Source organism: Cydia pomonella, chromosome 3 (assembly GCF_033807575.1).
Source record: "Cydia pomonella isolate Wapato2018A chromosome 3, ilCydPomo1, whole genome shotgun sequence".
Lineage (NCBI taxonomy): Eukaryota > Metazoa > Arthropoda > Insecta > Lepidoptera > Tortricidae > Cydia > Cydia pomonella.
The window spans coordinates 9,551,500-9,566,224 of NC_084705.1; the positions used below are offsets into that span (position 1 = coordinate 9,551,500).

Below are 14,725 nucleotides of genomic sequence, written 5' to 3' on the forward strand. Positions count from 1 at the left end.
ATTGTGAATAAATCTAGTTCTACCTAACAGAGAAAAACTTAAATACAAGTGTGTCAAGTTATGACTACTAATGAGAAGCGGGTTGAAATATGTTGGCAATCAATATGTTACTTGTTAACTCCAAACTGACTTAACTGACTGACAAACTCCAGGAAAATCGCCTACGATGGTACGGTCATGTCATGAGGCGAAACAAAGAGCACATGACAAGGGTCGTCATGGAAATCGAAGAACCAAAAAAAGGTCCAGGTCGCCGCCCGATGACCTGGATGGGAACCATTTCCAAGGACATTAAGACGACGGATTTAAAACCCGAAATTGCACAAAAACGCCCAGAATGGCGTCTTAGGACTAGGAGGGCCGACCCTAAGAGACATAGGAAATAGGCTCGGGAAAAGAAGAAGTGCCGTGCGCGATCTATAATTATGTAGATCGATGCGAAGACAAGCAAATAATAAAGATTGTCAAGCTCCATATACTTACCTCACAGTCACTAGTTAAGCTAAATCTCATGCCTATACATATTTTGTGCAACCGTATTTAAGTGTTGGGCATAATTAATTACTTCTGTAATTTAATTGGTAATTGAATTACATGTAATTAAATTGTTTGTAATTGAATTACACTAAAATTCCCGATGGTATAAAAATCTAACATTTTAATACTTGGACTTCACATACATTGCACTTCACACTCTCTTCTCTTCTCTTCACTTCACAAACTGTTTTTTATTTATGATTTCCCGTTGTAAAAAATATATAAGTATACCTCCTGTCTCCATCATCATATGAATCATATCAGCTTGATGGTACCATAATATTGCATTGTCACCCGATTTCATATGTATGCAAATTTTCACTTCATCGGAAACCGGGAAGTGGGTCAAATTTAACTTGCAAAATTTGTCCCATACATACTAACAGGGCAAGTTAAATAAAAGCTCGTAAAAAGCCAAACATTGTAAGGTTAGTTACGCTTAAAGCTCATTTATTATTTTAATATGATTTTCGAAATAAAGATGATCGAACTTGTATTCAATAAAAGTAATTTTTAATTGAGTAAAGTAATTAATCTCAAAATGTACCTACTTAACAATTACATTTACTAAATATTGCGTACTGGGGGTTGTCCCCATAATAAAAGTAGTTCCTATAGATATATTCACTTCTCTGAGTATAGTCGGATATATCCACTATTATTCTACATATGCAGTCATATTATACCTGCAGATAGGTTATAGGCGTTCCAAAATTAAAGCGCCAAAGATTTCAAAAGTAAAGATAGGCCCGTTCATATAATGCCGAGCTAACATGTGTGTGCACTTACGAACATGTGCAAACGCGATTTGTGCACCAGTGAACACGTAGTGATTATATGCTCTTTGCAGCGAACTGGTAGTGGCCGTAAGGCCCGTCTCTACGAAGTCATATACAAGTCAATGTCAAGCGCTTATTTGTACAAATTGTACACTTGCTCTTTAGTCACGCCAAGGCAAGCTATAGCTGTGCACCCCCACAGAAAGAAAGAAGCATTGTTCTCAACAATGAGTCAAAAACGAACGGATTGCGAAAATTAATCAACATAACAGATTTAGTCGTAGGTAATGAAATAAACATGTACCTAAATATTTCTTGTGCTCCTTATGTATCAGTAGGTATATCCTATATATAGTTATATGATAATACATCAGTATGTATATGTTGGCATTATGTTCAGTCAGGAAAATTATAGCTTTGCTGACTGTAAAGTATGTATCTACATAGTTAAGGTATAGTATATGAAGTGTGATGCTAAAATTTAGAGTAGGTAATTACTAATTAGAGATGTAATTAAAGTCGCATAAAAAGTCACCTGTGAAACAAAACCATGTTGACATCGTTTGACCCGTATTCGCAATTTTAGATTGATAGTAATTTATAATTTAACATAAAAGGAGCGGTCGTTGCCCAAGGATTTACACATTCGCTCCACGCGCGTGGGAGCCCAAGGAATGGTAATGCGGATTGCGGCTCGGCGTTCAGACTACCGGCGGGCGTCGAAGCGAAGTGTTATTTTTCTATAATAAATAAAACATGTCGTTAGAAGCAAAAATATATAGCCTCCGAGTGATTTTGGTCAGTATAGTACCTCGGTATCTACATATTTATCATATCATCACTAACGCAAGAAAGGGATTTGTGTTTTGAAAGCTGTGTTTTGTGTGTAATGTTTTTATACAAAAATAAGAATGTGAAACCAATATTACCTAACTGCTTAGCAACTATTAACTGTTTTACGAGTGATCAAAAATTAATACTTACTTACCAAATTAATAAACATAACAAGTGTCGTGCGTTCCAACCCTGCCTCGAGCCTGATGGATCGAGTTTCACGGAATTTATTGTACGAAATATAACTTGAAACTTATTTACCGGTCGCTTTTCGATTTACAACATCATGAGAAATACAAACGTATCCCAATAGATTCCCCCTTGGGTTAGAGGTCTGAAGGCAGTCCTTCTTATAAAAACTAGTGCCGGCGCTATTTCTTAGGACTAAGTTGACGAACGGCCTTAGTGCGCCGAGCCGGGACTACTCTAGGAAGAATATGCAACCTAATTTAAAAAGGAACTATAAATCCGAGTACAATTAAAAACGCCTTTATTCACAGGTTTTAATTTCCTTCGCGCCATTACATGGGGTTACAGTAAAACCGGTGCGATGTCCAACAAATAAAATAGCACCTCACAAAAGGTCACCATATTTCGGGCAGTATGGAGCCCGAACCTTCGGTGGAGCCTTTTACGATTTGGTGAGCCCGGGCGGGGCGCAGCTCGGCCAGTTGAGCGCGCTACAAGAACGGCCGCAGGAGGACGATCCGGACGATTGTGGCGACATCGAGGATTATGACGAAACGGACTTGAGTTCTCGTAAGTATCATGCCTTTTTAGGTGGTGTTTAAGATGTTTTAATGTGTTATCTCATTTATTGTATGTACCTATTTACCGACAATACCTGCACAGGCAATGAAGACTCCCTATAGCCTACTCAGAAAATGATTCACAGATTTCGTCTGTATGTAGTTGATCGTTTACTAGCCTCGCATTAGGAAAAGAGATCACTTGCAGCTTGCCAACTTGCCATCTACACTTCACTATCACTTGAATTGTGAGTAGGGTATTTAGGCTGTTAAGGATCCTAAAGGCACATATCTCTATGTTCTGCTACTTCTAGTAGTCTGTTTTTTTCGTAAAATATTTTTCAAATATTTATATATTTGTAAGTACCAAACAAAACACAAATCACGGTAAAAAATACGCTCTTAATTATTGGTTTTTATTTAAATTTGTAATTTAAAGTTAATTAATATTAGTTATAGGTAGAGTACTGTTTGTTTTGGTTTTTTCTGGAAGGAAAAGGAAAGTTTTGCTTAGATAATTCATTAGCTAAAGTACTAAATTTTCAGTAACTGGATTGTTCACAAACATGAGAACAATTTTATAGTCTTATTTTGTTTTATGAGAGTAATGTTAAAAATATACTGTCTCTCGAATGTTAAATTTATAAGTAAGGAGATACTTAGGTAATTATAAAGTTACTAGAGTCTAGCAGTCGCTAAAAAACTTTCAACCCCATATTCGACCCCTCAGGTGGTGCTGCGCTGGTGGCCTAGCGGTAAGAGCGTGCGACTTGCAATCCGGAGGTCGCGGGTTCAAACCCGGCTCGTACCAATGAGTTTTTCGGAACTTATGTACGAAATATTATTTGATATTTACCAGTCGCTTTTCGGTGAAGGAAAACATCGTGAGGAAACCGGACTAATCCCAACAAGGCTTAGTTTACCCTCTGGGTTGGGAGGTCAGATGGCAGTCGCTTTCGTAAAAACTAGTGCCTACGCCAAATCTTGGGATTAGTTGTCAAGCGGACCCCAGGCTCCCTTGAGCCGTGGCAAAATGCCGGGACAACGCGAGGAAGAAGATTCGACCCCTCAGGTTTGAATTCCAAAAAAGTATTTCTTAGTTGATTTAGCCTACCTACTGAAAAATGTATTTCAGGAGCACTTATATAAGGACCTGTTTTACGTGCATTGCACATCTGAATTTGTGCATGACATAACAACATTACATAATTATCTAGTTTGGAAAATCGGCGACGATACACAATCCCCTTTAGCATACTTAGTGCTTAAGATTGTTTACAGTTAGTACCTAATATTTTGCAACAAGTCTACGTTTATAAGGCTATAAATATGTATAAAGCGTCGCAGGCGAACCCAGTACATGTAAATGATATAACTGCGAAATAAAGTTCTTATTTGATACTTTGCAGTCAATCAGCCGTCCACGCATCAAGGGTACAACAACCGCTTCTTCTTCGGGGGTTTATTGAATAGACCTGGGCAGGTTCCGACGGTGCCACCGACGCGTCCCACATATAAACCTTTGCCTACGTCGCCGTACTGGTCGGGCGGATATTTCGGCAACAATCACTACCGGCCGCCGGTGCAACAAGAACCATCGGGTAGGTTTTTTTAGGCGAGTCACGGAAATAATAACAGCTCATTCCGGTGCCTGTGCTACAGATCTGGGTAGATCAAGATGGGTGTGCCGCTTGATGTAAGTAAGTACCGTCGTAAGCTTGGTTTTTATAGCTTACCTTTATAGATCCACTTGGATTGGACACTTGAACAAGGCAATCCAAAGAATTAGATACCCTTAACCACGCCTCCATATCTACTCTAGCCTAACTACTTGTAAAAAATGAAGGGATGAGTAAACATAGAATACCTAAGTACATATTTATATTTAGGAAATAAGGCGAAAGGCACCGCTCGCCGTCGGCAGGGTGTTCATCCTCACACCCTAGAACCTAAATAGTCGCGTTCTGTGCGGTTTAAGCGGAATTTCCTCCCACGGACGCTCCGGTTGTGGAATAAGCTCCCTTCCGAGGTTTTCCCGAGGTTCTACAGTGTGGGGTTCTTCAAAAAAGGAGTGTACAAGTACTTCAAGTATTTAAAGGGACGGTAACGCTCATGTAACACTTCTGGAGTTGCAGGCGTCCATAGGCTGCGGTGAATGCGTACCATCAGGCGGGCCGTATGCTTAATTGCCACCCTCGTAGTATTAAAAAAAAAATGGAGCTTTTCTGTTCTATTAAAGAACTGGAAATTATTTAACCCCTCAATAAAAATATTTGACGCCCTCGACACAAATATCAATCACTATATATCAAGATAAAGAAATAATGAAGCACCTAAGTATCTACAATCTCGGCTAGAATTGAAAGTAAGGCAATGAGTTATAAGTTTACTAATAGGCTAATAAACAAAGATTAGAATACCTCGAAGGGCCCAGGCCCACTCAAAGCAGTCCTTGAACGGCAAAACTCGTTACTCTACTTACGGCAGTGGTTTGCAAATAGAACGGCGAGAATTGCTTATTTATTAGGGAACATGTTTATTATATATATGTACAGTCAGCGTCAAATACTTTGTTGCATCCAAAGTAGCCAAATAGTTCGGTACACCATATATTTAGTATGGTGTACCGAACTATTTGGCCACTTTGACTGCTACAAAGTATTTGACGCTGACTGTACATATCCGACAATAATGTCTTGTAGTTGCTTTTAATAGGTATTGAATCTTTAAAATAATGTTCATGTACGGTAAAATAATATATTCACTTCGTACTTAAACATATTCGTTGTAACAGTCAGTAGTTATACAAGTCTTACAGGATTATTTACTATTTTGTCCTTGTACTGTGGACAAGAAAAATTATCTTGAGATGGTATATTCGTACTAGATATACATAGTTTATTCTGTTCCTTGTTATATGGATATCTTCAAAACATAAATCTCGAAACGGCGAAAGTATTACGAAATTTACGAATAGTATAAAGTCGCTTTATTTAAACTTTCTGCTCCCCTTTAAAAGCTTTGACAGTTTGTCTCTATAAAACTCTTGCATGATTTCAGACTACGTGAAACCCGTTCACGACGGTGCTTACGAGAACCATTCGACGTATCGTCCGGACATCGTAGGAGGTCCGCTGGGGCACGTCGTGGGGCACCGTCCCGCGCGGCCCACTACCAGGCCGGAAGACCACACCACCACCAAGAGACGCCAATACCCCACTCGATACACACCGCGACCCACCGAGCCAACATACAGCAGGCCGGCCACGGACAGACCCAGAATGTTCAACAACGACGGAATACTCGGCTCATTCATTGATCTACTACTATTTAAATGACTTAGTTGCGACTGTTATTTATTTCACTTAGTTAAGTAATGTAATTGTTGTAGAGCCGAGACGCTTATGGGTGACCTTTCATTGTTGTAGAGTCTAGCAGAAATACCAACATTTAACCTTTCACATTGTACGTCATTTGCTTGATGTTGAGACGAGCGGGAACAAAACGTGTCGGACCTATAGGACGATAATTTTCAATATTAATCTTGATAAGGTGTAAACAGAGTATATCCACTCGATGTAGCCGAGCTCGCCGTGGGTTTCAGCTAATCCAACGTCTCGATTATCATCCCACACGTCTCTAATGGGGACCGCGTGACATACATCCTTTTTATGGACAACTAGCAATGGTGTTTGTGAATTTTCATGTTCATTTACCTCATTAATTCGTTTATAAGTGTGAATGTGATGTCACCGCGAGTGGTGGCTGCTGACGACTGTAAACGCTTTTGAGCGGCTCAAAAGTTCGCATGTGTTTTACACCGAGTGTTAGTGCTATTTGTGTTTCAGTTAATTAAATAATTAAAATAAATAATGTTGTGGTTACCGGCGCTTGTTATTTTCACCTTGGCTCTCGAAGGAGGTAAAAATATTTTTTTATGTATGGTTGTCATCATCAGAGATGAATTTTGCTAAAAAAATGTCCGATTGAATATAGACCTAATTGCTTCAGCAAAACAATCAATTGTAATGACAGTTTTTCAAAACACGTTCTTTCTCAAATAACTTTAATGATGCGCTGTTTAGATATAACGGTAACATATATTCCACAATTTCAGAATGCAGGTACAAGTCCGATAATTTTAGTTGATGAATTACAATCTAAAACCGTTGAAAACGTATGAGGAAAAAGGAACCCCAATTGTTCCTAAATAATCACTAAATATCCTTATGAAAATCTCTCTTGCCGCCATTATTTGCGACGCATTATCCCAACAGTTACCCGTTACAGCGTTTCATACGGAATACAATCCATATCTGGAATCGTTGAAAATTAGACCGTGGAAGAGTTTCCAAAGCTATGTCCAAGTGCGTCCAGGGGCATTCCTGTTTTACTGGCTGTACTACGCAGATGGAACTATCGCCGGGGCTTATCGGAAGCCTCTTATAATATGGGTGCAAGGCGGGCCGGGCCTGGCTGCCACCGGTATTGGTAATTTCGCGGAGTTTGGTCCGTTAGATATGGAAATGCAGCCACGGAATCATACCTGGGTAAGAATCATGCAGGAAAATTAATTACTAGCTCCTATTCTGTATCGATATATAGCTACCCTTCCAATCGTGAACTATGGCTCTTGTAGAAATATTAACTTTATTATCATGAATAAACTAGTGGCTCTGTGAGCTGTAGACCTCGCGAACCCCCCATTTAATATAAAAAAATAGCTCCGCCATTTTCCAAAACTGAACCGACAAAAAAATCCATATAATTATCGAAGCTGGTGACCAAATTTCATGAGTATCAGTTGTAAAATGCGACCTGTAGACGAGAATGTCCGGATATATTATGAAAGCATTTTTGGCCAAGCTGAAACGAAGACCTTCTACGCTTCGGTCAATCAAACATTTTTATGTCGGAGGGTAAACCTACTGGTTACCCTAAATGGAAATAATGGAATGGAAGAAATCAAATATCAGACAGGATGTAGCCTCTTTAAATTTTCTCGAATCTGTCCCAATAACTATATACTAGTTGTTCTGTGAGCTGTAGACCTCGCGTTAAGATTCATAAGCTTAAAATTGTAAAAACAAAAAAATACTTACAGCTTTGAGTCATTATCACAGCGTATTCGCAATAAGTAGCCTTAAGTACCACAAACGTTAATGCCATAGGCACGTAAGTCTTTTATACCAATTTCTACCAAGTAGAACATTTCCCAAAAAACGAAACGACTGAAAAATTCTATTTAACTACTGAAACTGCTCACAAAATTGCACGATAATCGGTTGAGAATTGCGACCCGTACAGAACAAACGGAGACCTTCACTAACGCTTCGGTCAATAAATACCTAATAACGCAATATGATGATGTGAAGGTTATTATTTGGCGCTAAAACCAAAATGAGAAAACATTACGGTAAATGAAGTCTCATTTTCGAAGCTCGGAAGATTTTGTTGATGGGCAACTAAAGGTCCATTTTGTTGATGGGCAATTAATGGCAATAAAACGAACAATGTTTCAGGTTAATGGGAGAAATGTGCTGTTGATAGACCATCCCGTGGGAACGGGGTTCAGCTACGCCACCAATGACTCCTTGCTGGTGAAGACTGATCGAGAAATGGGTACACATTATATCTAATTTCTCGTATAGTTACATAAGTTAATGAACATTATATTTCCTAGGTAGTTGAATGTCGTGAGATTTGGAGGTTATGAGGGTTACGACCTTCAAACCTTCAAGAAAAGAGGGTACTCCCATCTTAAAGGCCGGCAACGCGCTTACAACCCCTCTGCTGTTGTGTGTGTCTGTGGGCGACGGTAATCGCTTACCATCAGGAGATTCGTCTGCTCGTTCCTATCCCATAAAAAAAAAGAGAATAGACGGATTTGCGTAAGAAAATCATTGATAAATTGCGTGCGAAAACAACATTAATGTAGGTACCAACCAATGTGTTTACGCCAAAAAGTAATTTTTCGTAATTATGTATAACATTTACTGTTTTGACTACAATGTGCTTCCGCTTCTCTGACGCAAAACCTAATGCCGTGACAAATTGATAAGTTGCTAGGATTTTATCTACCCATTTTTAGATTTTTAGTGCAAGCGAGGGTTATTAATAAATAAATATTATAGGACATTCTTACACAAATTGACTAAGCCCCACAGTAAGCTCAAGAGGGCTTGTGTTGTGGCTTGTGCGCACTCAGATAACAATATATATAGTAAACAAATACTTAAATACATAGAAAACACCCATGACTCAGGAACAAATATCGGTGCTCATCACACAAATAAATGCCCTTAGCGGGATTCGAACCCAGGACCATCGGCTTCATAGGCAGGGTTACTTACCCACTAGGCCAGACCGGTCGTCAGACTAATTATTTGGATGAATTGTAGATATACTTAGTTATAGGACTTATAGGTGTATCTACTATACAGGTAGTTTAGTGAAGAAAACGAAATAAGGTACACGATACCATGCATATGCAATACCTATTCTCTATTTGATATTTTTGGAAATAAAATAAAAGAACTTGCCTCATTATTCTTTTCAGCAATGGACTTATCAAAAGTAATAAAGGTGTTTTTCAAGAAGCATAAAGCTTTCCGCAAAACTCCAGCGTATCTATTTGGACAGAGTTACGGAGGCAAGTTAAGTCCAAGATTGGGATATTATCTTCACACGGTATGAATAGCTTTCTTATTGTTTTCTCAGTACACTACAGGAGCAGAAGCCATTTTAGAGGATTACTAAAAATGTCTACGTGTAGACGTGGTGTGGAACATCCTAAGCTATGTATGAGTGGTCAGTTAATGACGTAAAATAAAAGGAAAGCAACAAGTTTTCTTACACTTACTTGTTTTTAGTGTCAAGATTTTTCTCGATGAATCTACTTAGTTAGGTCATAAATTCTGTCACAAAGGTTTGACTGATAAAATTTAATACAACGCTTTTAATCAAAAAAGTTTGCTTTGATTTGAAAGCTGGTTTCATACTGATCAAAACTTAATATTTAGATCGTCTTCATTTACTACTTGTTTACTTTGGGATTGTCGTTAGACGCGAATACGCGGCTGGATTGTGAAAAATTATATATTACAAAAGGGAGTGAAAATCAGTGTCATATTAATATAATTGTATATTTGTATGAACCTACTTTATTAGAACGTTATTTTATCACCAGCATTTAGTTCTCCGAGAAGTCTGTACTTCAGGTAATACCCTTCAAACTTAGGGTACTTTTCAATGACACGCTAATTTTTGACTGCCATCAAACGAGTAGGTTTGTTGAAAAACGTAGAGTTGCAATTTTGGCAGTAACAGAACACAGGAATTATATATTTGAAGAAAGATAAAAGACCCAGCTCTTGGTTTATGTACTCAACCATGTAAAAAAAAAATAAGGATCAAAATCACCTTGAAAAGGTCGCGTATTTTTTGCATATTTTTTTTATAACATTTTTCCGAATATTACACAGAATTATGCAAAACTGAGACAGCAAATTACATTAAATTATAATAATCGTAAGTAATTCAGCATTAAATAAGCTTTCAACCCATATATATCAATAATAAGGGATCTGTACCTATAGCTTTTTAATCAGTCAAAACCTTTTTGACAGAACTTATGACCTGGCTTAGTAGATTGGGTTTGGTCAAATTGCTCTGTTCACTATAGTATTTTTATAATTTTCAATACGTAATTATAACGTAATTTTTTAATGGGATTTGTATTATAGATCCTAGAATGATTTCCGCCTGATATAACACTTTAGCACAACTTTCTCTGTATAAAATAAATCTTCTATAGCAAAACACTACTCAAGTTTCATAAAATATAATAATTAACTAATTCCAGGCAATAGAAAAGAAACGTCTCAAAATGAACTTCAAAGGCATAGGTATCGGAAGCGGATGGGTATCTCCAAGGGAAAGTACCTTGGTCCAACCGGATTTCTTGTACCTTATGGTAAGTAATTACTTTAGAAAGTCAAGTAGTTTTTTTTAATGAATAATATCGCGTATAAACGTATAAAACGATTTAAGAGGGAGGGGGGATAGCTTTGCGATCCTAGCGAAATAACGGTACTTTTACTATGAAATTCCATTTTACACCAACTAACTCTTATTAATAAATCACTTTGATTTTGATGTCGAGCGCTACAGCATATAGCAAACTCGAGCCTTTAATTCATTCCAGCCCGCGGCTGTCGTGAATTAACACCCTCGTTTGCATATTGTAGGTTTAAAGGTTTCGTTTAGCAAAGAAATAAATATATATATTGCAAATTGTAGCCTAATTTTTCATTGTGTCAATAATATACTAAAAAATCATGGAGAATGAAAAATATAGAAGTGGAAAAAATGTTTGAAAGAATCTTAGGGGTCGACCAGAAATCATGTGATCATATTTGGCCTATTTTTAATTACACGTGATATCTTCTCTGACCCCCCCCCCCCTCCTCCATCGTGATCATTCGTGATATTTTTCTTACCCCCAACCCCCTCCTAAACGATCACATGATTTCTGGACGACCCCTTAGCATGCGCTGTTTATGTTCCAAACCAATACCTAAACTTTTTTTATGTTGGTAAGGGGGCCTCCAAAAATTACGTAGCGCAAATTGGAGGGAGGTGGGGGGGGGGGGGGGGTCAGGCCAAGCGTTACGGTCCTGTTACGTTGGGGAGGAGGGGGGGGGGGTCAAGGTTTGCGTTACGTCACGCACGATTTTATAATAATACATAAAAAAAATATTTTTTTTGTTTTTCATGTTTTATTATAAAATATTAGCCACAGAAGATGGGATCGCCGCCGAAATTCCTTGAAACCACAGTTTAATGATTTATTAAAACAGACAGATTTTTGATTAAAAAGTATCTATACTACCACCTGTCTTTCTTTTCTGAATATTAACCTAAAGATTTTTACAAAGCTTACTTTACTTTACTTGTTACCTACGTAACGGAATTGAAGGGGGGGCGGGGGTCCCAGATAAGCGTGACGGTCCTGTTACATGAGGGGAGGGGGGGTCAAAAAATTAGGAATTTTGCGTTACGTAATTTGTGGACGCCCCCTTATTTGTGACAATAATGTTCCTTTCCTTTACAGGGTGTCATCGACCAGAACACTTATTTCAACGCCAAAGAGATTGTGAAGGACATGAGCGTGTTTATAGACAAAAGTGAATTCATGAAAGCGTTGAGACTGGATTCGATATTGTTCGTCATGTTCCACAGAGAAGGTGCAATGGACATAAATATGAACAATATTAATCAAGTCAGTCCATACCCTGCGTTAGACAAGTTGGCAGTGAAAGTGAATAAATATGTGAAGCCAATGCTGTCTCACGTCGTGAATCAAAGTTTTCAGTGGAATTACCACTCGGAAAAAGTTTTTACAACGCTTTATAAGAACTTTTTCGTACCGTCTACAAAATTCTGTAAGAAAAATTTTGAGGAAATATTTCAGTTATATACTCGTGTGATTTACCCAAAATAATGATAGACTTTTTATTTCAGTAGAAATGCTTTTGAATAACACGAAGTTAAAGATAGCCGTTTACAATGGAAACTTGGACGTAGTAACACCGTTAGCTGGTAAGCTTAGCTGGTCTGTTGCTCAGACACAGGCATCAATGTTATTTGTTTTCTAAAAAACGATCGATTTTTACGAAATGATACTTTTTAAAGGAAAGGCCGATTCCATTTTAGAATTCCAAAAATCGTTAGGTAAAGGCGAGAAGGATAAAAGTGAGGCCATAAAACTAGTGTCTAATGTGGGTGTGTAATGTTTAATATAATAATAATAAAACTATCATTCACTTGACATAACGCTATTTCATATATTATTACTTGTTATAATGTATTTATTATTATACGTTGATTTTGTTATATTGTGATTTTATCAAAACCGTAATTGATATAATGACTACTTTTTTATTTTTTACTAGTATAAAGACATTGTATAATGTCTTTGGTTATATGTTATTTTAATGTAACGTAATACTTTATACAATCTAAAACTTTATTCTTTATATGGGGACGCAGTTTTAACTTAACCTAACCTACTTTTTGCTACCTACATATTCGTTTGTGTGGGGTCACAGTTCAACCTATAACCTATCCCAATCCCAATTTTCTGGCAGCCTTTTATTTTCATTGGGACTTACATATAATTATATAATGTCACTAGTAATATGTTTAAGAGTATGTATGTAATAATTCTGGCAGTGTATATTAGACGAAGAAGCGCTGGTGGCAAGCCAGCCAAGTGGAAGCTTAGCGGTAAGAGCGTGTGACTTGCAATCCGGAGGTCGCGGGTTCAATCCCCGGATCGTACCAATGAGTTATTCGGAACGTATGTAAGAAATATAATTCGATATTTGCCAGTTGCTTTGCGGTGAAGGAAAACATCGTGTACCTACAGGAAACCGGACTAACCCAATAAGGCCCAGTTTACGGGTTGGAAGGTCAGATGGAAGGCGCTTTCGTAAAAACTAGTGCCTACGCAAATTCTTGGGATTAGTTGCCAAGCGGAACCCAGGTTCCCATGAGTCGTGGCAAAATGCCGGAAAAACGCGAGGAAGATGAGTGTATAATAGCCACTCACGTGCTTGATATGTTTCAGTGACGATATATTATAGAACTATGATATAATTATGAAAAGTATAAAAAAATGTATTTGCAGGTGCATCGAACTGGGTTCACAAGTTAGAGTGGCCCGGCGCCCAAGAGCTGAAGGAAGCGAAGAGACAACCGATCCGAGGGTTCAGGAACGGCTTCTATAAACAATCCCGACAGTTGAGCTTCTGGTCTGTCTTCGGAGCTGGCCATTGGGTAAAAAATTGTCTCAATTTTTATAGTCTACTTTATTGGGTGATAGCTGCCAGAGTTAAAAAAATGCCATTTATAAATCGATGTTAAGTTTCACAAAAAGTATACTTTTTATATAGCGCTATTAAATGAGATTGCTATTTCGGCGGTTGGAAGGGAGGCTTACAACTTCTTGGTCACCAAGTCACCAGTTGGCGCCAGAGGCGCGCGAGGTCATGCCAAGTATTAAAAGTTTCGTTTTGTATGATGTAGTCAATGGTTTGATTAATTTCTAAGTAATTTTAAGATACGAGTAAATGATGAATATTTGTAGATAGGTAATTAACTTATTAAGCGATTCAGCTGTTCCTAATTCCTATATTAAAATGTAATTTCGTTTATAGATTGTGTTATAAGTGCCATGACTCGTATTGTCATGTTTTTTAAAGGTTAGATTTGACAAATCTGTGCGTCATCGTGGATGACACGAACTAATAATATAACTAAGTATACTTATAATAAGTTTCTTTGTTCAAGATTCCTGAAGACAACCCAATGGCGATGGAGCATATATTGGAACATATGCTGGACGTATCTAATTAGATCGAAGATGGTTAATGGTAAAATACGTTTTGTCTGAACAAATACCTACCTAGGTATAATACATGTATATTTTTATTTAAACACTGACGGAGACTGTATTTACAAAACGCCACCTTAAAATATAAAGAAGTGAAGGTAGGGAATTGTATAGAATACAACCGTATGTAAAGTCCCAACTATCCTTATAGTTGTTATATAGAAATTAACTTACGTAAAAATCAAACATATTTCGATGATTCATTAATTTTGTAATTCCATCTTATAATGTCGATCTGTTTTGATAAACAGATCTATATCTATTGATACAGAATATAGATATTTACAATATTAAACAACAATAATGTTTGACAAACATGGTTTCATACAAGCACCATATTAATATGTGATTATATTTTTACATAATCT

General features: G+C 37.5%; 2 protein-coding genes across 4 annotated transcripts; both read left to right on the top strand.

Annotated features, from left to right (window-relative positions):
- The first annotated feature begins 1,773 nt into the window (after positions 1–1,773).
- LOC133516015 (uncharacterized) lies at positions 1,774–6,783 on the top strand. Its single transcript, XM_061848689.1, has 4 exons — positions 1,774–2,114; positions 2,651–2,909; positions 4,309–4,500; positions 5,960–6,783. The coding sequence occupies exons 1-4, from the start codon at positions 2,073–2,075 to the stop codon at positions 6,235–6,237; spliced, it is 771 nt and encodes a 256-aa protein (XP_061704673.1). The 5' UTR covers positions 1,774–2,072; the 3' UTR covers positions 6,238–6,783.
- On the top strand, positions 6,681–14,677 carry LOC133516013 (retinoid-inducible serine carboxypeptidase-like). Of its 3 annotated transcripts, none has more exons than XM_061848687.1 (8): positions 6,681–6,820; positions 7,190–7,449; positions 8,422–8,521; positions 9,459–9,589; positions 10,764–10,874; positions 12,015–12,345; positions 12,425–12,502; positions 13,593–14,233. In XM_061848687.1, exons 1-8 carry the CDS (start codon positions 6,772–6,774, stop codon positions 13,826–13,828), a joined length of 1,296 nt encoding a protein of 431 aa, XP_061704671.1. In that variant the 5' UTR covers positions 6,681–6,771; the 3' UTR covers positions 13,829–14,233. The 3 variants fall into 3 exon arrangements, with proteins under 3 accessions (XP_061704671.1, XP_061704672.1, XP_061704670.1); XM_061848688.1 differs by lacking the exon at positions 6,681–6,820 and adding an exon at positions 14,255–14,677 and having other exon boundaries at positions 6,917–7,449; positions 13,593–13,741; XM_061848686.1 differs by lacking the exon at positions 6,681–6,820 and having other exon boundaries at positions 6,917–7,449.
- The last annotated feature ends 48 nt before the right edge of the window (positions 14,678–14,725 follow it).